At 42.6% G+C, this 27033-nt stretch overlaps 1 protein-coding gene across 15 annotated transcripts in view; it reads left to right on the top strand.

Annotated features, from left to right (window-relative positions):
- The window catches only part of CHD9 (chromodomain helicase DNA binding protein 9), a 188781-nt gene that overhangs the window by 122203 nt on the left and 39545 nt on the right, over positions 1 to 27033 (top strand). For 14 of the 15 annotated variants that reach the window (XR_012154463.1, XM_073307627.1, XM_073307626.1 and 11 more), the window contains 14 exons: positions 127 to 294; positions 1246 to 1425; positions 5838 to 5948; positions 7059 to 7255; positions 8425 to 8624; positions 9156 to 9315; positions 19811 to 19900; positions 20601 to 20704; positions 20843 to 20960; positions 21676 to 21733; positions 22054 to 22096; positions 22267 to 22486; positions 22658 to 22860; positions 23149 to 24057. Coding sequence is in view for 14 of the 15 variants with exons in the window: in XM_073307627.1 (XP_073163728.1) it covers positions 127 to 294; positions 1246 to 1425; positions 5838 to 5948; positions 7059 to 7255; positions 8425 to 8624; positions 9156 to 9315; positions 19811 to 19900; positions 20601 to 20704; positions 20843 to 20960; positions 21676 to 21733; positions 22054 to 22096; positions 22267 to 22486; positions 22658 to 22860; positions 23149 to 24057 (2761 nt within the window). In the remaining variant the exon portion in view is untranslated. The remainder of the gene's footprint in view (positions 1 to 126; positions 295 to 1245; positions 1426 to 5837; positions 5949 to 7058; positions 7256 to 8424; positions 8625 to 9155; positions 9316 to 19810; positions 19901 to 20600; positions 20705 to 20842; positions 20961 to 21675; positions 21734 to 22053; positions 22097 to 22266; positions 22487 to 22657; positions 22861 to 23148; positions 24058 to 27033) is intronic. The other variant, XM_073307625.1, reaches the window with a different exon arrangement.

Here is a 27033-nt window from a genome sequence, read left to right as displayed (position 1 = left end):
TGATTTGTTTTCAAGTAGACTGTGTTCCTTTAAGATTACTTTATAACGCAGCAGGTTTCTTAGATGAAGGAATATATCTTGCTCCTAGGCAGAAACCTGATTTTATTTTTGTTTCCTCTTTCAAAGGCCCAAGCCCGTTGTCACAGGATTGGTCAGAACAAAGCAGTAAAGGTCTACAGATTGATAACTCGGAACTCATATGAGAGAGAGATGTTTGACAGAGCAAGTCTGAAATTGGGTCTGGATAAAGCTGTCTTACAGAGCATGAGTGGAAGAGAAAATAGTGTTGGTGGTGTATGTAGACTTTTTGTTTTTGGCCAGAATAACTACTATTTTTAAAGCTACTTTGTAATTGCAAGGAAACAGCTTAATTAATTTTAACTTTTTTCTTGGGCCTTTTTTTTTTTAATTGTGTGCATAGCTATGTGATGCTTTCTGATGAAGGCAAAGATGAACATTTGGAAATGTCTTCAAAAGCTTAGCCATAAATTTGCTTTGAACTCTTGCACAGACTACTTCCTCCATCTTTTCTTGTTAAACCACAGGGTAGATAATTGCCTTGGTGACGTATCTGAAAAAGTGAAATATTTTGCTTTCCACATTTTTTTTTTAAATGGTATAGGCTTTATTTATTTTATTATTTGTACAGATTATGCCAGACCATGAACCTAGAATCATTAAAGTATTATGCTTCACATTTCACAACATTCGTTACAAATTCTTCACAACAGTGAGACAGGATTCCTATCTCATTTCCTGTGCAGCTTTCTGTTTGTATGGAAGAAGGCAGGACTACATTAGCTCCACAATCAAACCTTGATATATCGTAGTTTGGTAAAGGAAGAGTTAATTGAGTTATACTGGTGATCATATACATCTTTAGATATTGATTAAACTAGGACACAAAGCTATTTTTTCCCCGAGTCCCAAATGAATCATGACATATAATAAAGCCTTGATTCATCAAGGTACTCAATAGGTGCCCAAATGTAGACGCAAGGGTACACGAAATATGCTATAATAATATTTATATAAATTTAATATAATTGTATTTATCACTTTATTGTTTTTATTGTTTAATTATAAAAAGGTAGATACTAAATCTACAAATCTGAAAGGTTAACTTAATTATAAAAATATTGGTCATGGAAGTAGGTAGAAAAAATACTGCACATATGCTTTTGTGAATTTTTCATCCATTTTTACAACAAATTAAAACAAAAACACCTTTAATTATTTGTACAGATCCAACAGCTTTCCAAAAAAGAAATAGAAGACCTGCTTCGAAGGGGTGCCTATGGTGCTATTATGGATGAAGAGGATGAGGGCTCTAAATTCTGTGAAGAAGACATAGACCAAATCTTGCAGCGCCGTACGAAAACTATCACAATTGAATCCGAAGGAAGGGGTTCAACGTTTGCCAAGGTACAGTAGCAGCAACTTGTTTTCCATTTGATCATGCTACTCTGCCTCTTATTTAAGAAAATTCTTATTGTTGCTTAGATTCAGAATGTGAGATTTGTAGAACTTTGTGTCAGCAAAGAATTTCATGGGACTGTTTGTTTTTAAATATGAGGCCCACGTTGCATCTGTTCTTTTGCATGCGCACACTTCTGTCTACTTTACCTTTTGTGTATGTACTCGAGAGATTTTGCATACTGATGTCACTAGAGAGAGACCTATATAGACGTGTGCACATGGAAAAATCTCTGATTGGCATGGCATACATTGAGTAAATTGCATACTCAAAAGTATGGACCACGTGCTGGGAAAACAATAGCTGTGTACTTCTGGTGTTTATTTTTGTTATGTTTTTTTTTTAAAAGCAACGACTACTAATATATTTTTGATATAGAGGACGTACAGTTACTGAGAATACTTTTGCTTTGCTTTATTCATACACTAGCACATAAACTAAGACAGTCATTGCAGGTGTAAAGCACATACGAGCAAATAAGTGTTGAATGGGATTAAAGAATAACTCAGGTTTATACTGGAAATGCAGAGGCATCTCTTTATCCATATTGTTTTCTTGTTAGGTGTTTGAAAAGCAAAGCAAGGATGGTTGTATAGGAGAGGAAATGAAGATCTTTAAAATGTAAGAAAAAGAAACTGAGGGTGTGGGACAAGGATAGAATTGAGGAAAATAATTCCATACTAATTTCTTACTGGTGCTAGAGACAGCATTTACATTTAAGACAGAAAATAGAATATACTCTATGCTGGTTATTGGCAAGGGCCATGTTTGAGCTATTTTATGGCTACTTCTAATTGTATTCATCTAAATCTCTTTGTTTAAAATGCTTCCCTTGAAAATAATTTTAAAGCATTTTTTGATTTCAAGAATGAATACAAACAATGTGAATTATGGGGAGTTATAAACTTTCTCAAATTGGTTAGGCCATTGACATATAACATTCACTATAGCAGACAGAAGTGGCAGAAATAAAAAGAACGAAAAAGGTTGAGGGGGACAGAAGAACTTAGCTTTCTATGGATCTCAGAATATGCATGCAGTTATATTGATTGAGGATCCATTTAAACTTATTGATTGTGGAGTTAGGTTTCTCTTGTGAAACCTATCTTAGGAAAGAAGAATCAGGAAGCTTAATGCTATCATCTCTTCTTTATGAGAACAACCAAAAAGTATTTTTATACATAATTTACCTTTTCTTCCCATGCCAGTGTTATTTGCATGTCTTTCTTTGGCATTAAACTGCCCCCAAATCCCTAATTTAAATTACCAGGGGCTGGAAATCAGAACATTCCCTTAATGTATTCTACTTAAATGAAACCTGAATGGCCATGTCTACACTTAATGGAGATGGACACTGCTGCGATCCATGCAGCAGCGGTCAATTTAGTGGGGTTAGTGAAGACCCCATAAATTGACGACAGAGTGCTCTCTGGTCGACTCCGGTACTCCACAGGAACGAGAAGATTAAGGCAAGTCAACAGGAGAGCGTCTCCCGTTGACGCAGCACGGTGTAGATACCGCATTAAGTTGACCTAAGCTACATCAACTCCAGCTACATTATTCATGTAGCTGGAGTAGCGTACCTTAGGTTGACTTACCCCGGTAGTGTAGACAAGGTCTGTGTAAGATGAAATCCCTAAGTGGTGATGTGGCCTCTTCAGAGAGTCCTTTTCTCCGTTATGCTAAATTAGTCATAGGAATTAAAAGCAGCAAGGATGACTTCCTGGGGTCATCTAGTCCTTCCTCCCTGTCAGTGCTGAGTAGTTCCTTATGTTAAAATTTGTAGAGCTCTGTCTTTCCTGCTTTAAAAGTTCTGAGGGAAATACACTTATGAAAATTCCACTCCAGGTCTCTTCTGAAGATTCAGATGATATATTGAGGGATGATTGTGGAGTCATAGCCATGTAGTCTTTTTACAAAATTGACAGGTTACAAACACTACTGAGTCATTCACTTTACATAAAAATATAAATATTTAGGTCCTGATTCTGCAGTGGGCTCCATTCAGGTGAAACCCTTTGCCCAAGTGGAGCTATATGTAAAATCAGGGCCTTTGTTGGGTTTAGCATACATGTTCAGAATTCCTTGTATCCTGCCTATAATTGTTCCTTTGCTATAATATGCATACCAGTGAGACCTTGCTGTATGTCTTGTTTATCCTAAGTTACATGGTACGTAGAATAAATAAACATTTTAGAAAGTCCATCCAACTTTTTTTTTTTTTAAACACTAGTCTGCCTCTCGTCTGAAACATTTCAAATGACCACACCGCACTTTTAAGTTTTCTGGGCTTGCCGAAGGAAGGTAGCAGTGTTTTATGGGTTGGGCGGGGGGGGAGAGGAGGTCAGAAACTGCTGCAAAAGGGAATGTAAGGGGCGGAAGGCTTTAAAGGTGCATTATGTAATGGCACATTACAGTTTTGATGTGTTAGTTAGAGTGGCCTATTCTCTGTGTTGTTGCCTTGAGATCTCTTTGGCAGTCACATGGAGATCTATATATCGTATATACTTGTTCAAAAGCCGAATTTTTTTAGTAAAAAAGGGAAGCATCAGAGAAAGGGGTTGGCTTATGAATGGGTATAGAGAGGGGGAGAGGTGGGGCACAGCCCCTCCCCCCAACAGAGGGGGCAAGGAGAGGCAGCAGAGCCAGAAGGGAAGAGGCGGGTCCAGAGTCTCTCCGCTTCTGGCTACGCTGCTCTCCCCCCAGCCTCAGAAGCAGCTGCAGCTCTGAGGCTGGCAAGCTGTGGCCACGCCGCCCGGCCCGGCCTCCCAGAGCAGGCTGTGGCCCAGTGGCTTAGCTAGCGGGGCAGCGGTCGCTCCCCCACTGAGCACAAGTGGCACCTTGTCAATTTCTTGGCATCTTGTAAATTTTCCCGTGTTGAGGGAACAGGGGGAGCGATCCAGAAAAAAGGTGCCACCCGCTACGGCGCTTTTACGCACCCGGCAGCGCTCCAGGTCTTCGGCGGCGGGACCTTCAGTGCCGCCAAAGACACCCAGAGCGAGTGAGGGCTGGCCGCCGGAGTGCCGCTGGGTGAGTAAAAGCGCCGCAGCGGGTGGCACTTCTTTTTTTCTTTTTTTTTTTTTGCATCGCTCCCCCTGTTCCCTCCACCTGGCTACACGGGTGTGGCCGCGCCGCCCGGCCCCCCAGAGCAGGCTGAGGTCGCCCGGCCCGGCCCACTGGAACATGTTGCGGCTGCGCTGCCCAGCCTGCCAGAGCAGCTCCAGCCAGGCCAGAGACGTCCTCCCCTGGCCCTCCCCAGATAAGGTGGGAAGGGGTGGGATAGGGAGAGTGCAGGAGCCCCGGGCTAGGGGTGGTGTCATGTGGGGGGTGGTCACAGGGGTTACTCCCTAATCCCCAGCTTCTCCCCCACCCCTGCAAATTTCCCCACCAGTTGCTGTCCTGGCCCATCAGGGTAAGCAGTTGGCATGCTGGGACACTTCGTGTACTTAGGTTTTCCTCCGTGTCTGCGGAGGGCTCGAGGTAAACAAACTGTCTCTGCCAGTCAGCAGTTTATTCTGATGGCCCGGGAGCCAAAGTTTGCTGACCCCTGAATTATAGGGTTGGCTTATGAATGGGTCATAAACATTTTCCATTTTTACTTATCCATCTCGGGGGTGTTGGCTTATAAACGAACTGGCTTATGATCGAGTATATATGGTAATTTTTACCAAACATCATTCTTAATTAGACACCTGATTGTAGGACAGGTCTGGATTCAAATTATCTTTGTGAGATTTCTTTTCAAAATGAAAGGTCCTGCTCTTGTTTTCTTTCCTCTGATCTTATGGCATGTTTTTGGTCAAGGATATACTGCAGTTGATTATTTAGATACTTTCCTTTTTGTAATGTCTTTTAGAGGATGCTGTCCATCACTTTTCTGTGCATGGGAATATTTTTGCTGCTGCTGTTCTGCCAGTATTATGTATTTAGTTAAATGTTCTGATCCCTTTAAGGAACTGGGAGTATCTTCTAAATAGAGAAACCCTTCTAACTCTGCAAGCTCAGAGTTGGCATGTACATGTTTTAGCAAAGTTTTTAGAGCATGAATCAATAATAATCCTGAAATATTTTTCTCAGTAGTTTATATCTTGTCCACCATCCAGCTTTTGGCAGTCAGGATGTACTCTCTTAGTGCTTTTTGTCAGTACCAAATTGATGGAGGCTACAATGTTTTTTTAGCATCTCCTTTCTTAGCTGCTGCCTTAATTTTCTGTGAATTTATGGACTTAGAAGCATTTTTGATGCACACATTGAACATGAGGGGCTTAGTATTTAAAAAGAATAATTTGGTGTATATTTAACATAGTCATTCTGTATTACAGTTTTATGCCATTAATGAATATGATGATGTTTATTGCAGGCTAGTTTTGTTGCATCTGGAAATAGAACTGATATTTCATTAGATGATCCTAACTTCTGGCAGAAATGGGCCAAAAAAGCAGAAATAGATATAGATGCCATCAGTGGTAGAGTAAGTATTTTTTGTGTGTGAATATTTTCATTTGTGTACATTCTTTTTAATGGTCCTTTTTGTCTTTCTCATAATCATGTTGCTCATGTGAGTTGAATATTCTCAATAGAGATTGAACTATCAAGTTACCACCTTTGCAAATTAATATTAAAACCTTTGGCCTTTAAGGATAGCAGTGTTGGATTTATGAAACTTTTTCAACCAAAACTAATCATCACACTTGTTATTTTAAATTGACTTCTTTGGTTAGTCGGTGCATTAATAGGCAGGTTCAGGGCTTTTCTAATGTAAATCTGGTTCCCAAATGACCCAGGAGACCATTTTAGCACCTAAGAATGGCTGGAACACAAGAGCCAGTCTGACTGCTTGATTTCCATTGGTCACAACCCCTACCATAGGCGCTTCGAAAGAGTGTGAGAGAGAGCCACAATGTCAGTTCTTCTTCAAGTGCTTGCTCATGTCAATTCCATTTTAGTTGTGCACGCGCCCATGTGCACAGTTGTCGGAGATTTTTGCCTTAGTGGTATCCATAGGGCCAGCTGTGGCGCCCCCTGGAGTGGCGCTCCCATGCGGCGGTATATCAGGCGCCGCCAGCCTTTCCCCCTCTCAGTTCCTTCTTGCCAGCAACTCCAACAGAGGGGTAGGAGGATGGGACATGGAATTGACATGAGCAAGCACTCGAAATAAAAACGGTTACCTACCTTTCATAACTGTTCTTCAAGATGTGTTGCTCATGGCCACGCCACCCCTGTGTTGAAGGAATCACTAGGTTGTCAGTTTTAAAATGGCTTTATGTCTCCTTTGCATTGCCAAGAGCATAGGGAAGAAACTGGTCCCCAATATCTATGGCAGTATTCAGTACAAACAAAATAAAATGTTACATCTAGTTTGTAATGTACATCTAATGTATTGGTCTCATTGAAGGAGTAAAGAATGAAGAATGTCTGTTTTGTTGCATAAGAATTCTATAATTGGTTTACAGCTAGGAATTTCTTTGATGTTTGTGTAAATGTGAAATTTAAATAGAAATTGCCCTCTCAAAATTATGTCAGGTACTTTTAGAAAATGTTACCAACTATGTCTTAAATAATATTTGTTAAAATTTTACAGAACAGCCTGGTTATTGATACCCCAAGAATTAGGAAGCAAACAAGACCCTTTAGTGCCACAAAAGATGAGCTGGCTGAGTTATCAGAAGCAGAGAGTGAAGGGGATGATAAACCAAAACTCCGCAGGCCTTGTGACCGCTCTAGTGGATATGGAAGAACAGAGTGCTTTCGGGTGGAGAAAAACTTATTAGTCTATGGGTAAAATATACTCTATTTTGTTAAAGTGAAACTCACAACATAGTGTTGATTTCTAAATATACTAAATCTTATTTATGGAATATACTTTTTGTTTTATTAACAAGAATGAATTATAGATCTTAAGATGTAAAATGGTTATGTGCGTTTTAAATATTGCCAACTGTTGAGACTTATAAACTAGTAAAGTATGAGATACACTGGCAGCATAACTCCTTTCCTTTTTCTTCAGTATTTTAAGTCATTCTTCTAATATACTCTTAATGTACTTCTGTATTTGTAATTCTCATCCTCCCCGACTCTTAAGAGGAGTGCTCTCAGGAGCTCAGATGAACTGCAGCTCACCAATAACACTGTCAAACTATCTATCAATTTTTAAATCAGAGTTGTATGCATGAGACACGTTGGGGAAATCTGTTTGGGATGGGAATTTTGTTCTGTACCCTATATAAGTCTTTTCTCTTCTGAAAAGTTTAATAGAAAGAGTGAGGTTTTTCCTTTTTAATCAAAATGTGAGAAATTTGTTAATCCATGGATTATACATAAATTTTAAGTGTTCACTGGAAAGAACTATGCAGAGTTAGAAATTGCGTAATATAATGCACATACAGTATGTGTTCATTTTAAAATCAGTCTGGAAAAATAGAACACAATTTTCAGAAAGAGATACCTAAAGTTAGGCTTATAAATCCATAATTAGGTGCGTAAGCAACCTGATTTTGAAATATACTAAGCACCCTGCAGTTCCAGCTGGTTTGAATAGGAACTTGCAGATTCTCAGCACTTTTGAAAATCAAGCCTATTATTTATGAGCCTAACATTTGGGAACAAAAACCTTGGTCGTAGTTCACATAAAGAGAGAGACAGTGTGTGTACATTTAGCAGTGCTGTAATAACGATTTTTGAAAAACCTAAACCAATAATCCATATTTGAGATACACATTCTTCAGATTTTCATTTGAAACGGTTATTTTGATGTTTACAACATCATGGTATCTGAAGCCTGAGTGATTCACAGTCCTTTGGACTCTAGGAGCTTAAGCTTCCGAAGACACCAAAAAAGTGAAAACCACAAAATCTTAAGAAGTTGTTCCTTTTGCAATAATACTCACATACAGATTGCCTGAGTATTGTATTTTAAAAATTCTGCTGGGTGTGTCACTTTGGATCAGGTGGGGTCGTTGGAGAGAGATTTTGTCACACGGTCGCTTCAAGAGGCAACTAAATGAACAGGACGTGGAGATAATTTGCCGAGCACTCTTAGCATATTGCCTTGTTCACTACAGAGGAGATGAAAAGATAAAAAGTTTTATATGGGATCTCATCACCCCAACAGAGGATGGGCAAACACGAGAGCTGCAGAATCACCTAGGTAAGGAACTAAGTGTTTCTGTAATTAGACAACTTTTTGTATGTAATTTTGTGATAAAGAAATCAACATTTTCTAAGTATGTGGAAAAAAACAGCTAAAATTTTTGTTTAAAGAATAATTAAATAACTAAAGTAAATGGATTTTGCTGAGGTTATCTCAAAAGGTTGATTGGAAAAGCAAATTCTCCTTTTTCCCATTCTTTGCTATTGCTGGCTTTCCACTATGGGTTGGTATGCTGTATGTAAAGTAGACTTTCCCAGTTCATTGCTCACTGAAACCTAGTTCACTGTGTGCTAACAGTGACAACAAGCAATCTCTCCTTTATCTTTCTGTCCTAATGATGAAATACACCTCTTAGAGATTCCCTTTCTGACAGGCCAAGGACCTATAATGAGCCTGGTATCCCATATGGCATTTGAGGTCACCACCAGAGTTTACGTCTCTTTTAGAATATATTAATTTAAAAAACACTACAAAGCATCTGCCAGTTGTACATTACTGTCCATTGCTTTGTATTTTCATTTTGTGTAGGTTTGTCAGCACCTGTGCCGAGGGGTAGAAAAGGAAAGAAAGTGAAGACTCAGGCTAGCACTTTTGATATACATAAAGCAGAATGGCTTCGAAAATATAATCCGGAACATCTACTGCAAGATGAAGGATATAAAAAACACATAAAGCATCACTGCAATAAGTAAGTACTAGTATAAATGTGTGAATGTATTTTTTCAGTTTGTATAAAGGATTATTTTTTCTTTTAGCTCTTCATTGTTATACTCTTAAAAGATTAAAAAGTATATCTTAAAGAACAAAAAGGGGCGGAGGGGCAATCGTTTTTCCCCACCGATGATTTTCCGAAGCAGAAAGTAACATAGCTCTAGTAGTAGTAGTAACCTTTATGGCATTTTATTGTACATTTCCAAAGCATCTTACAAATATTGTTTGTTTCCTTTCTTCTTTGCCAACTTATCATTCTGTGAACAGAGATCTGGGAAGTCTGCTACTTCTGTAGAACCACAGAATTCACAATTGTGGGTGTTGTGCAGAAGGAGGTATTAGTAGCACCTGCTTGTGGGGCAGGCTCATGGAGGGTGGGCCACACATCTCTGGGTGATGGTGTGGCACCTGCTGGTCTTTGTTGGCCCTTTCTTATTCAGAATGCACCTATTGGTCGGTGCCAAACATCCAACAAGCATGTTGGGTTTGGGTGGCTTGGAGCTGCCCATAAAAAGCAGGAAGGAGTAGAAGCAGCTCTCTGTCTATCCCCTTGCTGCAAAATCTCAGCTTCCAAAATGTTACCATCAGTTTCCTGTGTTTCTGTCAGTCTGGGGATTTGTGTTGTTGGGTTAAACTATATGTTGAGGTTACAAGCATTAGAAGATACAGATAGGTTTCAGTTTTAAAACGGTTGCAAGGCATCTGGACTTTAGAGGTTATTATGGGTTTGATTTAACTCAGTAAATAAATAGCTAGGCTCAATCAATTTTATTAATCAAAGATTATTAGTCAAAGATTAAAACAGTGTAATACAGAAAGAAGAATACATTACCAGCAATCTGGGATGCAGTAGTGTAGTTTGTAAGCTCTCTCAAAATCTGAGCTTCACTCTTGCTCTCTTTATACTACAGTTGAGGGTTTCATCATTTCTTTGCATTACTTCTCATCTACTGTTTTTGACATGTTTTGAAAGTCTTGCACAGACCCTGCACTAAACAGGGCAAAGTTTGTAACTAGTTTATTACCTTGTTTTGATCATAGTATTCCAGAAATCAGCAAAACTTTAGAGACAGCCTTCACCACTTACAGCTTGGAACAGAGGGCATGTTAGCTAAGCATCAACAAAATTGTTCATCTGGTTCTTTTCTGGAATGACTCTCTAGCTAACACAGAGATCACAATTCTTCACATCTCATCTTGTTTAAACAGTTTAATATAAGTAAAAAGCACTTTGGGGAAAGCGGAACATGAATAAAATTCATAGTTCTACAAAAACACTAAATCTTACAGACCTTTTCTTATTTGGCTCCATATGTATGCTCCTGTCTGCAGTAGCCAAGCATAGCAGAATGCCTAAAGGATTTTGGTTTGAGAGTATGTCTCAAGCCTTCTTGTATTCTCCTTCTGTCTACAGAGCAACACAGTTGTGCAAAGCCGCAAAGGTTATAGCATGTAACTTTAGAGTAATGTTAGTGTAATAGAACTCAGCATGAATGAATATAAAGCAATGTAAAAGTAAGGTATTATACTTATTTATTAGGGCTGTTGATTAATCACAGTTAACTCATGCAATTGACTCAAAAAAATTAATCGCAATTACAAAAATTAATCACGATTACTTGCAGTTTTAATCGCACTGTTAAACAATAGAATACCAATTGAAATATTTTGGATATTTTTCTACATTTTCAAATATACTGATTCTTCTTTGAGTGCTTGCTCATGTCGATTCCATTCTAGGTGTGTGCACGCCCATGTGCATGGCCCTCGGAGATTTTTGCCTTAGTGGTACCCACAGGGTCGGCTGTAGCGCCCTCTAGTGTGCTGCGCCTATGCTGCGGTATATTAAGTGCTGCCGGCCCACACCCTCTCATTTCCTTTTTACCTCCCGTGGTGGTCAGTCGGAGCACCTCTCTTGTTTGTCAAGAGCTAGCAGTTTTCTTCCATGGGCCTTCGGGTCTTTGTTTAATTGTAGTTAGTGTTAAGTAGCTGTTAAGTAGCATAGTTAGCTGTTAGCGAAGGTTCTGTCTGGAACTTCGCCCCAAATGGGGCATGCTCCGAGCTCCTGGGTTTGAGCCTTGCTTGGTCTGTAGCAGGCCTATACCTGTGAGTGACCCCCATGACAGCTGCCTTAAGTGCTTGGGGGAATCACACATTAAGGAGCGTTGTCGGATCTGAAAGAACTTTCGGCCTCGCACCCAGAAGGAGAGGGACATTTGCCTCAGAGCCCTCCTGATGGAGTCCGCTCTCCGCCTGACACTTCCGAGCCCTCAGCACAGGCCGCACCGAGTACTTTGGCCTCCGCGCCAGCGTATGGCTCCTTTCAGCACTGTTTGCCAGTATCGAAGAAGCAGACGAAGAAGCACTCGCAAGCGCAGAGCAAGAAGGCCCAAGGGTCATCGGGTAGAGGGACCAGGCCTGTTTGCCAGCTTTCTCCAGAGCAGCGCGAGCATGCCTCTGTGGCTGGGGCTCTTGGCCCTCTTAAAAGTCCATCACTGACTCTGGTAAGCAGTATGGGACCACCACCCTGCCTGCACCTTCGTCATCCCAGGCCTGGGAGCAGAGAGAGCACAGGTCTCCACCTGCTCCTGTGACATTTCCGGTGCCACAGGACCAGACTACGGCTCCCTGAGAAGGCAAGCCAGTCATTAAGACCCCTCCAGGGCCGGGGGATCACCGGATAAGCAATCCCGTGGCAGGTCACCCACCTTGAAACGGGCAGAGAAAAAATATTTTGTGCCGGCCAAGGGTTTTGAGTACCTTTATACTCACCCACTTCTGGGCTCGCTGGTTGTGTTTGCGGCCAGCGAAAAGCACAAGCAGGTCCCCACTGCCTCTACTTTCAAGAATAAAGAAGCCAAAAAACTTGATGTATTTGGCAGAAAAAATTATTCAGTGGCCAGCCTACAATTATGAGTGGCGAACCATCAGGCCCTGCTATGCTGGTACAATTTTAACTTATGGGAGAGTCTTCAGAAGTTCTAGGACTCCCTTCCTTAGGGTCAGTAATTTGGTACGCTGGTGGAGGAAAGGACCACAGCAGTCAGATGCTCCCTGCAAATGACATGGGATGCGGCGGAATTGGCAGGGAGAGTGGTTATGCGACGCAACTCCTGGCTCCAAACGGCGGTCCTGTCCCAGGAGATGCAGGCCTCTATTCAGCACCTCTCTTTGACAGAGTTGGGCTCTTCTCTGATCAAACGGACACCAGGCTCCACAGGCTACCCTTCGCTTGTTGGGTATGCACTCACTGTAGTCTGCCAGAAAGCCATTCCAACCTCCGCCACCGTTGAGGCCTTGGCAAGGCCAGCAGGGATCTACAAGGAGAAGGGACACCAGGTTTAGCCGCCGTCGTCCCTCCTCCTCTTGATTTCCAGCCCAACCTGGACCCACTAAGCACCCAGGGCACCAAAAGCAATCGTTTTGAGGGTGTGCCCCAGTCAGCCAGCCAGATCCTGCCTGTCCTTTCCTCAACCCCTTTCACCCTACTGCTCGGCTAGGTCGTGAGTTACCTTGGACCGCTAGGTCCTGGACCTAGCATATCGGGGCTACAACCTGCAGTTTGTGGATACCCCTCCTTCCCGTCCCTTCTTTCCTGTCCCTCTTCCAGGACCCCTCTCATGAGCAACTCCTGGTTCAGGAGGTCCACAAGCTCCTGCAGTTGGAGGCTGTGGAGGTGGTTCCTCGGGACATGGAAGGAAGAGGATTCTACTCCCATTACTTCCTAATCCCGAAGGCTATGGTCTCTGCACGGTCTCCCTGGTCTCCATTATCCCCTTCCTGGATCCAGGGGACTGGTACGCTTCTCTTGACTTAAAGGATGCTTACTTCCATATCTCCATATTCCTAGGACACAGGCAGTTCCTGCGTTTTATAGGGACGGGGTGCCATTTCCAGTTCACAGCGCTACCCTTTGGCCAGTCCTCGGCCCCCAGGGTGTTCACGAAATGTGTGGCGCCCATAGCGGCTTACCTCAGATGTTGGGGGTGGGGGGATTCCAGATCTTCCTGTAACTAGATGACTGGCTTATCAAGGGCAGGTCTCCGGGACAGGTGTGGAGAAGCCTCGATGTGGTATGCTCCACCTGCAATGACCAGCACCTGTTAATAAACGCACAAAAGTCCACGTTGACACCAGTCCAGTGCATAGAGTTTATCAGAACGGTTCTCGATTCCGCGCAAGCCAGGACCTTCCTTCCAGAAGCATGCTTTGAGGCAGTGGTGGATCTCATTGCCCACGTGAGGAGGCATCTGATCACCATGGCCCACACTTGCCTGCGGCTAGTGGGCCACATAGCAATGTGCACATATGTGGTCAAGCACACCCGGCTTCATCTGCGACCCCTGCAAACGTGGCTGGCAACGGTCTGTGTTCCCAGCAGGCACCCACTAGACCGAACGGTCATGGTGCCGTACTGCGTCCTCTTGTCCTTGAACTGGTGGCTAGACCCCAAGTCAGTGCTGTGGGGGTTCCCTTTTTTGTCCCCATCACTGTTGCTCACCTTGGTCTTGGACATGTCAGATCTGGGTTGGGGATCCCACCCTGGGTGAGCTCAGCACCCAAGGCCACTGGATGTAGCACAACTTCGCGCTTCATATCAACGTCAGGGAGCTCAAGGCGGTGTGCCTGGCCTGCCAGGTGTTTTTGACCCATCTGACAGGCAAGGTGGTGCCTCATGGATAACACAGCCATGATGTATTGCATCAAGAGGCAGGGCGGCGCCAGGTCTTCTGCTCTGAGTTAAGGGGCGCTCAGCCTCTGGTACCTGTGTGTGCAGAACGCCATCCACCTGGTGGCTGCTCACTTACCTGGAACTGGGAACATCCTGGCAGATCACCTCAGCAGGACCTTCTCCTCTCGCCATGAGTGGTCCCTCCATCTGGAGGTGGTCAACTTGTCCCCCACTGTTGGAAGATCTTCCCAGGTAGACCTGTTTGCGTCCCCGCAGAACAGGAAGTACCACAGGAAGTACCACAAGAACAGGAAGTACCACTGCTCCCTATATGGCGGGGTTAAGGGTTCCCTGTTGATGCCTTCCTGATCCCATGGTCAGGAGTGTTAATGTATGCCTTTCTGCCAGTGCTGCTTCTCCACAGAGTCCTGCTTATGGTGAAACAAGAAAGAGCATGGGTCATTCTCATTGCACCAGCATGGCCTCACCAGCACTGGTTTGGCATGCTGCTGAGTCTTTTGGTGGCTGACTTGCTGCAGTTACCTTTCCATCTGGATCTGCTGTCCGAGAACCAAAGCAATCTGCTGTACTCAAACCTGGTGTCGCCGCACCTGACAGCGTGGCTGCTCCATGGCTGAGCATGGACGAGGGAGAGTGCTCCGCAGCGGTCCAAGAGGTCCTGCTGGGCAGTAGGAAGCCCTCCACCAAGGCTATCTATGTAGCCACGTGGAAGCGCTTCGCATTTTGGACCTCAGACAAGTGTGTTCATCCTGTGGAGACCTTGTTACAGGTCATCCTGGACTATTTGCTGCACTTAAAGCTTCAAGGCTTGTCGCTGTCTTTGGTCAAGTTGCACCTGGTGGTCATTTCTGCATTCCACCTTCTGCTTCAGGGCACGTCTGTCTTCGCCCATCCCATGACAGCGCGGTTCCTGAAAGGTTTAGAGCACCTGAACCTGCACATCCGTTATCCGGTTCCTCTGTGGGACCTAAATCTGGTGCTCTGGAAGCTCATGGGCCCTCCCTTTGAACCTTTAGCTTCCTGATCTCTCCTGCTTCTTTCTTGGAAGGTGTCCTTCCTGGTCGCCATAATGTCGGCTCGGCGGAGATCAGGGCAATAACATACCCAATACAGTTTTCTACAAGGACAAGGTCCAGCTGCGCCTGCATCTAGCTTTTCTGCCCAAGTTTGTGTCCCAGTTCCACATGGGCCAGGACATCTACTTACCAGTCCTCTGTCTGTAGCCTCAGATGAGGAGTTCAGGTTGCATACGATGGATATCAGACGGGTGTTGGCCTTCTACATTGATAGAACATGGCTGTTCCATAAGTCAACACAGTTGTTTGTTGCTGTCATGGACAGGATAAAGGGCTGCCTGGTGTCAGCCCAGAGAATTTAGTCTTGGTTTATGGCGTGCATTTGCCAGTGCTATGAGCTGGTGAAAGTGGCCCCACCAGCGTTTGTGACAGCTCATTCCACTAGAGTGCAGACGTCTTCCTGGCGCAGGTGCCGATTCAAGAGATCTGTCGGGCCATCACCTTGTCGTCCGTCCGTATGTTCGTGTTGCACTACGCACTGACTCAGCAGGCGCGAGATGACACTTTGGCAGAGCCGTACTACAAGCTGAATGATGGTGAACTCCAAGCCTACCTCTGTTGATACGGCTTGCGAGTCACCTAGTATGGTATCGACATGAGCAAGCACTCGAAGAAGAGAAAATGATTACCTACCTTTCATAACTGTTCTTCAAGATGTGTTGCTCATGTCCATTCCATTACCCACCCTCCTACCCTTCTGTCGGAGTTGTTGGCAAGAAGGAAGTGAGAGGGCCTGGGCCGGCAGCGCCTAATATATCACGGCATGGGCACAGGACTCTGGAGGGCGCTACAGCCAGCCCTACGGGTACTGCTAAGGCAAAAATCTCTGACAGCTGCTTACGTGGGTGTGTGCACACCTAGAATGGAATGGACATGGCAACACATCTCGAAGAACAGTTACGAAAGGTAGGTAAATGTTTTTTCGATTACAATACAGAATACAAAATGTACAGTACTCACTTTATTTTTATTACAAATATTTGCACTGTAAAAATGATAAAAGAAATATTTTTTTTCAATTTACCTCCTACAAGAACCATAGTGTACTCTCTTTATCATGAAAGCGCAACTTACAAATGTAGATTTTTATTTTAGTTTAGTTTTTTTTTTTACTTAACTACACTCAAAAACAACACAATGTAAAACTTTAGAGCCTACAAGTCCACTCAGTCTTACTTATTGGGCAGCCAATGGCTAAGAGAAACAAGTTTGTTTACATTCATGGGAAATAATGCTGCCCGCTTCTTATTTGCAGTGTCACCTGAAAGTGAGAATGGAGGCATTTTTGTAGCCGGCATTGCAAGGTATTTACGTGCCAGATACACTAAACATTTGTATGCCCCTTCATGCTTTGGCCACCATTCCAGAGGGCATGCTTCCATGTGATGATGCTCATTAAAAAAATGTGTTAATTAAATTTGTGACTGAACTGGTTGCGGGAGAATTGTATGTCTCCTGCTTTTTGTTTTCTTGCATTCTGCCATATATTTCATGTTATAGCAGTTTCGGAACCCAGTGTGTTTGTTTTAAGAACACGTTCACTGCAGATTTGACAAAACTCAGAGAGGGTACCAGTGTGAGATAACTACGGCACTCGACCCAAGATTTAAGAATCTGAAGTGCCTTCCAAAATCTGAGCGGGATGAGGTGTGGAGCAACACTCCGATGCGGAAACTACAGAACCTGAACCACCAAAAAAGAAAATCAACCTCCTCCTCCTTCGAGTGATTGCTCAAGTCCATTCAACTTAAGTGTGTGTGCTCACCGCATGCAGCAGTGCCGAAAGTTTTTCCCTCAGCAGTATCCACACACACCTAGGTTGAATGGACATGAGCAACACATCTCAAAGAACACAAGTTCTGGAGCTGGTGACATGTCTCTGATGATGAAAATGAACGTACGTTGGTCAGCACCGCTTTGGATCATTATTGAGCAGAAGCCCTCATCAGCATGGACGCATGTCCTCTGGAATGGTGGTTGAAGCATGAAGGGACATATGAATCTTTAGCACATCTGGCACTTAAATATCTTGCAACAGTGCCATGCCAACACCTGTTCTCACTTTCAGGTGACATTGTAAACAAGAAGCGGGCAGCAGTATCTCCTGCAAATGTAAACAATCTGGGTGATTGGCTGAACAAGAAGTAGGACTGAGTGGACTTGAAGGCTCTAAAGTTTTACATTGTTTTATTTTTGAATGCAGTTATTTTTTGTACTTAACTCTACATTTGTAAGTTCAACATTCATGATAAAGAGATTGCACTACAGTACTTGTATTAAGTGAATTGAAAAATACTATTTCTTTTATTTTTACACTGCAAATATTTATAATATAAAATGAGCACTGTATACTTTGTTTTCTATGTTGTAATTGAAATCAATATATTTGAGAATGTGGAAAACATCCAAAAATATTTACATAAATGGTAGTCTATTATTGTTTAAGGTGTGATTAATCGCGATGATTTTTTTATCACACGAGTAATCACAATTAATTTTTTAATCGCTTGACAGCTCTGTTATCTGTTTGTGAGAGCTGTTTCCCCAATATATTCTCTTTTACAAGAGTCAGCTTCACTAACACTGATAAAAGTCCACTCCTTATATGATATTTGTCACTATGGCATTTAGCAAGGTATGTGACTAAAACATAGCAAGCTTGGCTTTTCCTATTTCACGTATGGCCTGGCTAGTAGTTTGGCAACTACCATGGGGCCTTGGCTTAGTTTAGTCAAGGGTGAAATCCTGGCCAGATGAAGTCAATGCGAAAAAATCACACTGATGTCAGTGGGGTCAGGATTTTCACTCTGGAGATACAGTGTAGGTTTGTTTGGCAGTTACATTTGGACTTGGAAACAAATGAGTGAGTTTCTAGTGAGATATGCAGATGAGGGAATATCTTTCATTGGACCAGTTTCTGTTGGTGAGAGAGACAAGCTTTTGAGCTTACACAGAGTTCTTCTTCAGGTCTGGGAAACGTGCTCAGAGTGACAGCTAAATATAAGGTTAGAACGGAATGTTTAGCATTAATATTTAACACACATTTCAAAGGACCACTCAAGGTGAAGTGCTGTTAACATCTCTCCAGTCATAGAGGGGGGAAAAAAGCTGAGTGGGAGGTTTGGGGGTTAAATGGCTTATACAGGTGTGGCGGGTGAATCGCCGGCTGGGGGAGGCCCCTGCCCCTGCCACAGCCCCCCCAGTCCCGTGTGCAGGGTGGGCGCATTGTCCCCTTTCCCCCCTGAGCACAGGGTGGGCGGCACGCAGCCCCACCAAGTGCAGGGCGCACTCCCCCCGAGCTCAGGGTGACCGGTGCACAGCCTCCTCAGCCTCAATGCCCCCAGCTTCCCCCAAGCACAGGGCAGGCAGCCCCAGTGCCTCCTGCCCCTGAGTGCTGGGTGGTGTGACCCCAGTGCCTGGTGCCCCCCAATGCTGGGTGTCTCCCCCTCCTACCCCCCCCCAAGTCCCGGCTGCCCTAGCCCCAACACGCTGCCCTGAAAGAGGAGCAGCCTGCCTGGGCTGGGGCCAAGGGGGAAGAGCAAGCCAGGAGGAGGCTCAGGGAGGAGAGTGGGTGGGGCCACACCGGGCTGTTTGTGGAGGCACAGCCTTCCCCAGCCTATGTGACATGCAGCCCATGGGCTTATAGATTGTAGTAATAAGCAATAAATTCAGTGTCTCTGTTCAGTCCTCGATTGTTAGTATGTAGCAAAGTTATGAATTTAAGCTCCCAAGTTCATCTTTTGACGGTGTTCCTCCCACTTCCTCATGAGTTTGAGGAGTTCCTGTTGCATGTAGTTCCCTCAAAGGGGCAGATGGACCATTTGCTGGATGCTGGAAGGTTCTTGCAGGGGGCAGGAGGCGTGTCCAGACTGACTCTTGTTCTCCCTGCAGCTCTGGCAGTATAGTGTGTGTGGCAGTGATGTGGTATAGTGTGTGGCAGTGATGCTTTGCCGTTGGCCTGGCTTTCTAGAACGTGATATTGGTGGGCAGCCAGCATTTTTCCTGAGGAATGCAAGTGAGGGAAGGGAAATGGCAATTTTTAGCAGTTTATAACTCAGCCAAACCTGAACAGAATTTCAGGGGACAAGAAAAGGCATGTCTCTAGCCAAAGGCCTTTTTCCCTCTTGAATTTCAAAGGCTTGTTGCAAAGAATGGAGGTCTTTGAGCAGGGATCGGCAACTGTTGGCACACAGCCCACCAGGGTAATCCCCCTGGTGGCCGGGCCGGTTTGTTTACTTGCCGCGTTCACAAGTTTGGCTGATCGCAGCTCCTATTGGTCATAGTTTGCCACTCCAGGCCAATGGGGGCTGCTGGATGCAGGGGCCAGCACATCCCTTGGCCCACACCACTTCCCGCAGCCCCCATTGGCCTGGGATGGCGAACCGCGGCCAGTGGGAGCCACGATCAGCCAAACCTGCGGATGTCGAAAGTAAACAAATCGGCCCGGCCCACCAGGGGGCTTACCCTGGTGGGCTACGTGCCAAAAGTTGCCGATCCCCATCTTAGAGATTCTCAGGTAAAGGTTGTACGAATCTTAAATGTTAGGCAGCCTAAGTATAGGATCACTGCCAGTTTCCCCTGTATTTCAGGAAAAAGCAGAATTGAAAAAAAACGAGTAACTAGTTAATTGCACAAAAAAAGCCTTCCAAACATAAATATTGATAGCGTTCTAATGTCTGTTTCTTCTATGTGCTTGTTTTTAGGGTCTTGCTTCGAGTAAGAATGCTGTATTACTTAAAACAAGAAGTCATTGGTAATGAATGCCAAAAAGTGTTTGATGGAGTTGATGCCAGGTGAACTATACTGAAGTTTTTTTGCTTGTTTTCAAATGTAGACTATTAAGTAAAAATTCAGAATACCTCTGAGGGAAGAACAAGTAAAATTTACCATTTTTGCCCATGAAAAAACTGTTTTTGTTGTATTTACTTTTTTATCATTAGCAATTCAAAGTTTTAGGAAATATAAATATATTTAGGACAAATAAAAATTCACCTGATTTATACTCTGTCAGCAGGATTCCCATGCTTTTTAGTAACAGAAATCAGATAATGGATCTCTTTTGACTCTCATTGAAGTTAATGGCAAAACCTTCATTGGTTTCAGTGCCATCAAAAGCAATTTATGTGCTTTAATTTAGCTGCAAATTACCAAAGCTCTCAGTTCTCAGTGAAAAAATTGTCCTTTTCATTCATGTTGCACTGTTTGATTTATGCATGTCAGTGCTTTTTCTTTTCTTTCTTGGAATGACAGCTGACAGATATTTTTGCAAAAGAGAATATGGCCTATATACTCTGTCTTTTAACAGACCTGGAAGCTGTGAATAAAATGATGTTTAGCTTGTTGATCAGAGGCTGGTTTTTGTGTGTTTGGATATGTAAAATTATTGCTGCTTTCTATTGAAAATTGAGATATAAAATGTGGAATAACAAAGACAAATTAAATTTCATCCTTCCCTGTGTAGATTTATGTTTGTTTTATTGATGAATTTTTCAGTGAAGTTGATGTTTGGGTCCCTGAACCAGAGCATTCTGAGGTCCCTGCAGAGTGGTGGGATGCAGATGCAGATAAATCCCTCCTAATTGGAGTTTTTAAGCATGGTAAGTAATAAGGATTACTGGATGACTAAATAGATGTATATATTTCCCCCCCACCCCCCCCCGACACAAACCTTTCCTCGTTTCCTTTTATGCCTTCTTTTAAAAATCACTTTTATGTTGTTGCCTCTTCCCATTCAGGGTATGAAAAGTACAACACTATTAGAGCAGATCCTGCACTGTGTTTCTTGGAAAGAGTGGGCAAACCAGATGAGAAAGCAGTTGCTGCTGAACAGAGAGCAAATGATTACATTGATGGGTATGAATGTTTGTTTAGTTACAAGCTGTTTGATGTAAACTGAACTAAACTTATACACTGGGCCTGGTTCTCTTCTCACACTATTTTTACACCAGTGTAAGCTGATTGATGTAAATGACATTATTTCTGGTGTGTTCCAGTGTAAGTGAAAAGAAAATCAGGCCCAGTGTATTTACAGCACAATATTTAGACATGGGAATTCATTGGTAACATAAAAACTTAGGTTATCCATGTGGCAGTGATAGTGCTTTGCATTGCTATATGAGAGATGTGAGTTTGATTCCTCAGTACAAAAGCCAGCAGGAATTGGGAGTTGCTACCATATTAGTCAACCTTTTCTCTAGAGGCCAGGAATGCCTAGTGTTGCTAAACAGCAACCCCTTTAAATCAATTTGAGTAGCATTGACAGCCTCCAAAGAGGAGTGGTGGTTCATTTTTCATGAGACAGAGGTTTGGTGGCCACAGTTTAGGGCCACAGACATAGAAGACCTCTTGGGGTGATTGTGGGGCAGGAAAGAGGGAAAATGTCGAAGCCATAGTTCCTGTTGTAGTGTTTTTTTCCCCTCCAAAGGACAGTGACTGAGATTTCCCAGTAGAAAGTTAACCAGAGAATAAATCCATCTTGATTTAGAATTGCTTTGCATAATACAAACAGAATAGGACCTTTTAAAAGAGTATTAAAATGGATTATTTTACTGTGTTGAAATTTTAACAGGGATGTAGAAGATCCAGAATATAAACCAGCCCCAGCAATGTTTAAAGATGATATGGAGGTACGATATGCATCTGTTTTTAGTTCTTTCTATCATAATGAAAATGTTACTTCTAACTTTGTGGAGCTAGTTATTTTAGCATTTTTAATATTTCCTATACATGCACAGCTTAAGTATAAGTCTCACAGAAGTCTTTGACAAAGTATTTTTGGGTGATCCCTTCATATTAAAGATGCCTTAATAGCCAGTTGTCTAAAATATAACAAAATATTATTATTCTTATTTTATTTTTGTTAGTTATCTACCTAAGGTGTGTGTTTTTTAACTGCATCTCTGATGGATTTATATTTTTGATTTATTTCAAATCTTGGATTTTTTAGGATGATGCTTCATCACCAGGAGATCTAGTAATAGCTGACGGAGGTAAAGTAAATTAAACTTCATATATGATCATTATTGTGAACGTATAGTATCCTATCATGCTGGGCTACATCATGGCTTGGCGCAGCCCTGCTTTAGGTGTAGTGCAGAACCTGAGACACTATCAATAATTGACTTGTTTCTTTGAGTTTGGTTGTTTTCTTTTAATATAGACGGTCAGATGATGGAAGGAGACAAAATTTATTGGCCCACTCAGTCTGCTTTAACAACACGTCTGCGACGCCTAATAACAGCCTACCAACGTACTAGTAAGAACAGGCAGGCCCAGCAAATCCAACCAACGTTTCCAGTTCAGGCCACTGTGATGCAGCCTCCATATGAAGAAGCTGCTCTAAATCCAAAAATTGCTGCCAAGATTGAAAGGCAACAAAGGTTGGTGCAAAATAAGTATTCCGTTTAAATGCATGAGCCTATAGGAACTCAAAAAGACTTCTTAAATTTTTTTAAAGCTGTCATCACTAATGATCACAGGTGATAATATTAAGAAAATTACTGAATGTCCAAACTTGATTGATTTTTTATTTCTTTTTATTGCCAATCCAGATGGACGAGAAGAGAAGAAGCTGATTTTTACAGGGTTGTATCCACATTTGGAGTGGTGTTTGATCCTGACGGGGGTCGATTTGACTGGACAAAATTTAGAGCCATGGCTAGGCTACATAAGAAAACTGATGAGAGTTTAGAGAAGTACTTGTATGCTTTTATGTCTATGTGCAGGAGAGTCTGTCGCCTTCCCTCAAAAGAAGGTATGTATCATAGGAAAATAGAGTACAGTATGTTTTAAAAAATATTTGAATCATGTAGTTGATACTGATCGTACAAAATATTGTTTGTTTCCTCTTTCCAAAAAGCTACAACTCTGTCTGCTTTCCAAAATTTTATTAGGGGAGAAGAAAAAGGGGAAAAGTCTAATGTGGAACATGAGGTTAATGTTTTGTGGGACTTGGCTGTTAACTGGTTAATGTCACTTGCTTCTAATCTGCGTTACAAGGTTTTGTTTGCCAGATACTCCCATTTGTTTTATTTTTATATAGAACTTGTAGACCCAACCATTTTTATCCAACCAATTACCGAGGAGCGTGCTTCTCGGACCTTATATCGCATTGAACTCTTGAGGAAGGTACGAGAACAGGCTCTCCGACATCCACAGCTGTTTGAACGCTTGAAACTTTGTCAGCCAAATCCAGACTTGCCAGTCTGGTGGGAGTGTGGGACTCATGACAGGGATTTACTTATTGGAGCTGCTAAACATGGGGTTAGCAGAACAGACTATCACATTCTTCGTGATCCTGAACTCTCATTTATGTCTGCCCAGAGGAACTACAGTCAGAATAAAGTGGCACTATCAAGAACTTCTACTCCACTTTTACATCAGTATCAGATGGCATTGTCTGCTTCTCCTCTTGCACCTCAGTCAAGATTGCCAGATACTAAAGGGAATGCTCTTGAGGATACAAAAGTTAAAAATGAAAACCTTAAAGAGGACCCTCAGTCGTCTGAAGGAGAATCTATGTCTACTGAGGAAACACGGACAATGATGAAATCTGAACCTCTGAGCCCAAAGAATGGCATGCCATTACAGACTACAGACCACAAACCTGGCGTGAAAACTGAAACTGACAGGCGTATGGTTGCAGCAAGGACAGAGCCCCTAACTCCAAACCCTGCTTCCAAAAAACAGAGAGTCAACAAAAGAGGGTCAGACTCTAGCTCTGATTCTGACTCTGATTCAGACAGATCATCCTGTTCTTCCAGGTCATCTTCATCATCCTCTTCCTCTTCCTCTTCTTGTTCACGCTCCCAATCAGGATCCAGCTCATCTTCATCCTCATCTTGTTCGTCAGCATCTTCCTCCTCTTCATCATCTTCATCTTCATCGTCATCGTCATCGTCGTCGTCATCTGAAGAGAGTGACAGTGATGACGAAGAGGCACAAAAGCGAGGTAAGTGTCAAAAGTCTTATTACTACATCATAATTTTAAAACTAAAAATACTGAATATTGAAAGACATCTGAAAGGCATAGGAATAGGAGAATACATAGTAAAAACAAAAGCAAATATTCTGTATTTCCCATCACCTCCTATTAATGCCTCTGTCGATTCAAAGCATCATGTTGACTGATTCCATAGAGAGCTGTGTTCAGCATTTGACTCAGGTGTGGGAGGAAGGGATGAATTGCCAGGATTTCTGCAAAAATGTTTTTCTCCTCTTCTTCCCCATTTCTTTTCGTTCCTCCTATATTTAGGTTCTTTTGGTACTGCTTCTGTTTTTCCCTCCTCATTCATCCCTTGTCCCACATCACTACACCACTCTTAAGTATCTCTTGAAAACTCTCATTCCTGCAATCTGCCAAAGATCATTAAGAGTAATTTGAGGTACTGTCTCAGCACCCACCTATGGGCAATCTTGGTTACCAAACTTAGATATCTAGAGCAACAGGCCCTCCTTTTATAAAATCTCCCTTTTGTTTCTGTGCCTCCCTTTTGTTTCCCCTGCACACTATTTGTCTGTTCCTTTCCTCATCTTAAAGTATTTCCTAAAACAGCAAACTATCGTGTCATGTAGTACTTTCCCAACAGCAGAAAGAATTGTGACAACAAGGACCATATTCTGGCAAAGCATTAGCTCAAAGATTTTCATGACAGGAGTTACACAATGGGGGAGCATGATTCTCAATGTCTTGTACTCAGTTCAACAGTTTTACTGTTAAGAATATAACCCTCTGCTCTGTTTTCTGTGATGGAGAGAAAAATACATTAAAAGTGCTAATATTCAAGATCTGCTTTAAATTGGTTTCCAGTATGCGTACAATAAATGTTATATCATGGTGATCATTAACTTTCTGGCAGTAGAGTTGGGTTGTGTGGGTTAGGATTGGTTTCCCACCACGAATGGTAAGGTTTTAGGCTGCAACATCAAGGGTCAGTTGTGAGTAATTTGTTACTATGGGATATTAGCATATTATATAAGTGGGTGTTTGCTCATTCATTTATGCTTGTGTGACACAGTGCAACGTGTATTTGCATTCACTGACAAATTTTCAAGCATTTTTGCACAGATATTCAGGCTTCAAAACTATTCAGAAAATGTAAACGAGATTGTGGATTAGTGTAGGGCCTAGGAACACAGATAGAATTTTCAAAATCAGCTGTGTGGCTTGGGAGCACTAGTTCCATGGTGTTGTTTTTTTTCATTAGGATTTGTGTTCCTGTGTTATTTAGGTACCTTTGAAAATCTCATCCATAGCAAATCTATTGATACATTTCATATGGTAAAAATCTTGACTATAGTATGTATTTGGCTTAGCAACAAGTGAGGCCTAACAGTCAACTAGATGGCATGTCTCTGAGGCATTGTGACATCAGAAGTAAATCAGCTAGTCATCACTCTCCTCCTACAGTTCATTTGCATACTCAATTCCATTTGTCAAAATGAATCAGCAAGTGCAACTGGCAGTCAGAACTAAGACAGTTGGGGTGGCATGGGAGTTCAGGACTGGAATAGAGGGCTGTTCCAGATCAATGGTTCTCAAACTTATTTGATTGCATACCCTTTCTTTGTGTCTGTAGCAGTTTATCTCCCGCCGCAACCCCATCACTCTCTAGCCACTCAGCTCTGAAGGCAGAACAGAGAGCAGCAGCTGCTGGTCAGGTACCCAGCTCTGAAGGCAGCGCCGCCGCCAGCAGCAGTGGAGACGTAGGGTGGCATGGTATGATATTGCCATTCTTATTTCTCCGCTCTTGCTGGTGGCAGCGCTGTCTAGCAGGCATCCGCAGCTCTCTGGCCACCCAGCTCTGAATGATTGCAGTCAGGTTTTTTTTCCCCTACAGCTTCTCGTGCTCCCCCAGAATACATTTCGTGCTCTCCCAGTTTGAGAACCTCTGTTCTAAATCAGGAGCTATATTGGCTGAGTAGGAATGAGACGACATTTGCACTGTGACTCCCTCCACACTATGCCTTGCAAAAAGAAAAGGAGTACTTGTGGCACCTTAGAGACTAACCAGTTTATTTGAGCATAAGCTTTCATGAGCTACAGCTCACTTCATCGGATGCATACTGTGGAAAGTACAGAAGATCTTTTTATACACACAAACCATGAAAAAATGAGTGTTTACCACTACAAAAGGTTTTCTCTCCCCCCCACCCCACTCTCCTGCTGGTAATAGCTTATCTAAAGTGATCACTCCTACTTAAACCTGTTTTAGTAGAATCTCTCTGCCTTGACTGTCAAGGAGGGAGATGACCAAGGTAAACAACAGGTTAGTGTTAAGGTTTAAGGCTAAGGTTAGAATTACTGGCTGAGTAACCTCTGATGTTGCAATGCTCCTCTGCCTGCAGGACCAAATGGGCATTGTCAAGGGGAAGTTGTTGATAAGAAACTGATAAAACAAAGGAGAAGAGGAGGAGGAGGACTGGCTTAGACAGTGTAACACAATTTAGGTTTAGTGGCAGTATCCTGTAAAATTGCTGCAGGTTCTAGTAATACGGACGGTATTCCTGCCCTTTCCACCACCTGCCAGTTGAGCCTATGTAACCAATGATGTGTCCAACCCTCGAGGTGTAAAATGTCAGCTAGGGAATGTAAATCCGTCTGTCTGTCTTTCTGTTGCTGTTTAATTAGAAATTTCCATTTTAAAGATTTGGTAACTGCTGGAAGGTTCTCTTAACTTCAGTGCAATTCATTATGCACCATCTCTTTAATATGTACTTTTTTTTAATGTGTAATACACCATTCGTAGCACTTTTGAGCAGCTGTTCTATATATTGCACACTTGACAGATACTAGTATTTTAGACCAATCTGTTGCGTTCAAGCAGTTTTTGAGAGGACAATATTTGTAACAAATGCCTCGCTGTTTAGTGATTTTAATTTTGGTTACTAAACCATTGTTAATACTGCCATTATTTCTATAATCCCA

This window comes from Lepidochelys kempii, chromosome 12 (genome assembly GCF_965140265.1).
Source record: "Lepidochelys kempii isolate rLepKem1 chromosome 12, rLepKem1.hap2, whole genome shotgun sequence".
Classification (NCBI taxonomy): Eukaryota; Metazoa; Chordata; order Testudines; family Cheloniidae; genus Lepidochelys; species Lepidochelys kempii.
The sequence above is the reverse complement of the archived record's forward strand: the minus strand, read 5'-3'. Positions and strand labels throughout refer to the sequence as shown.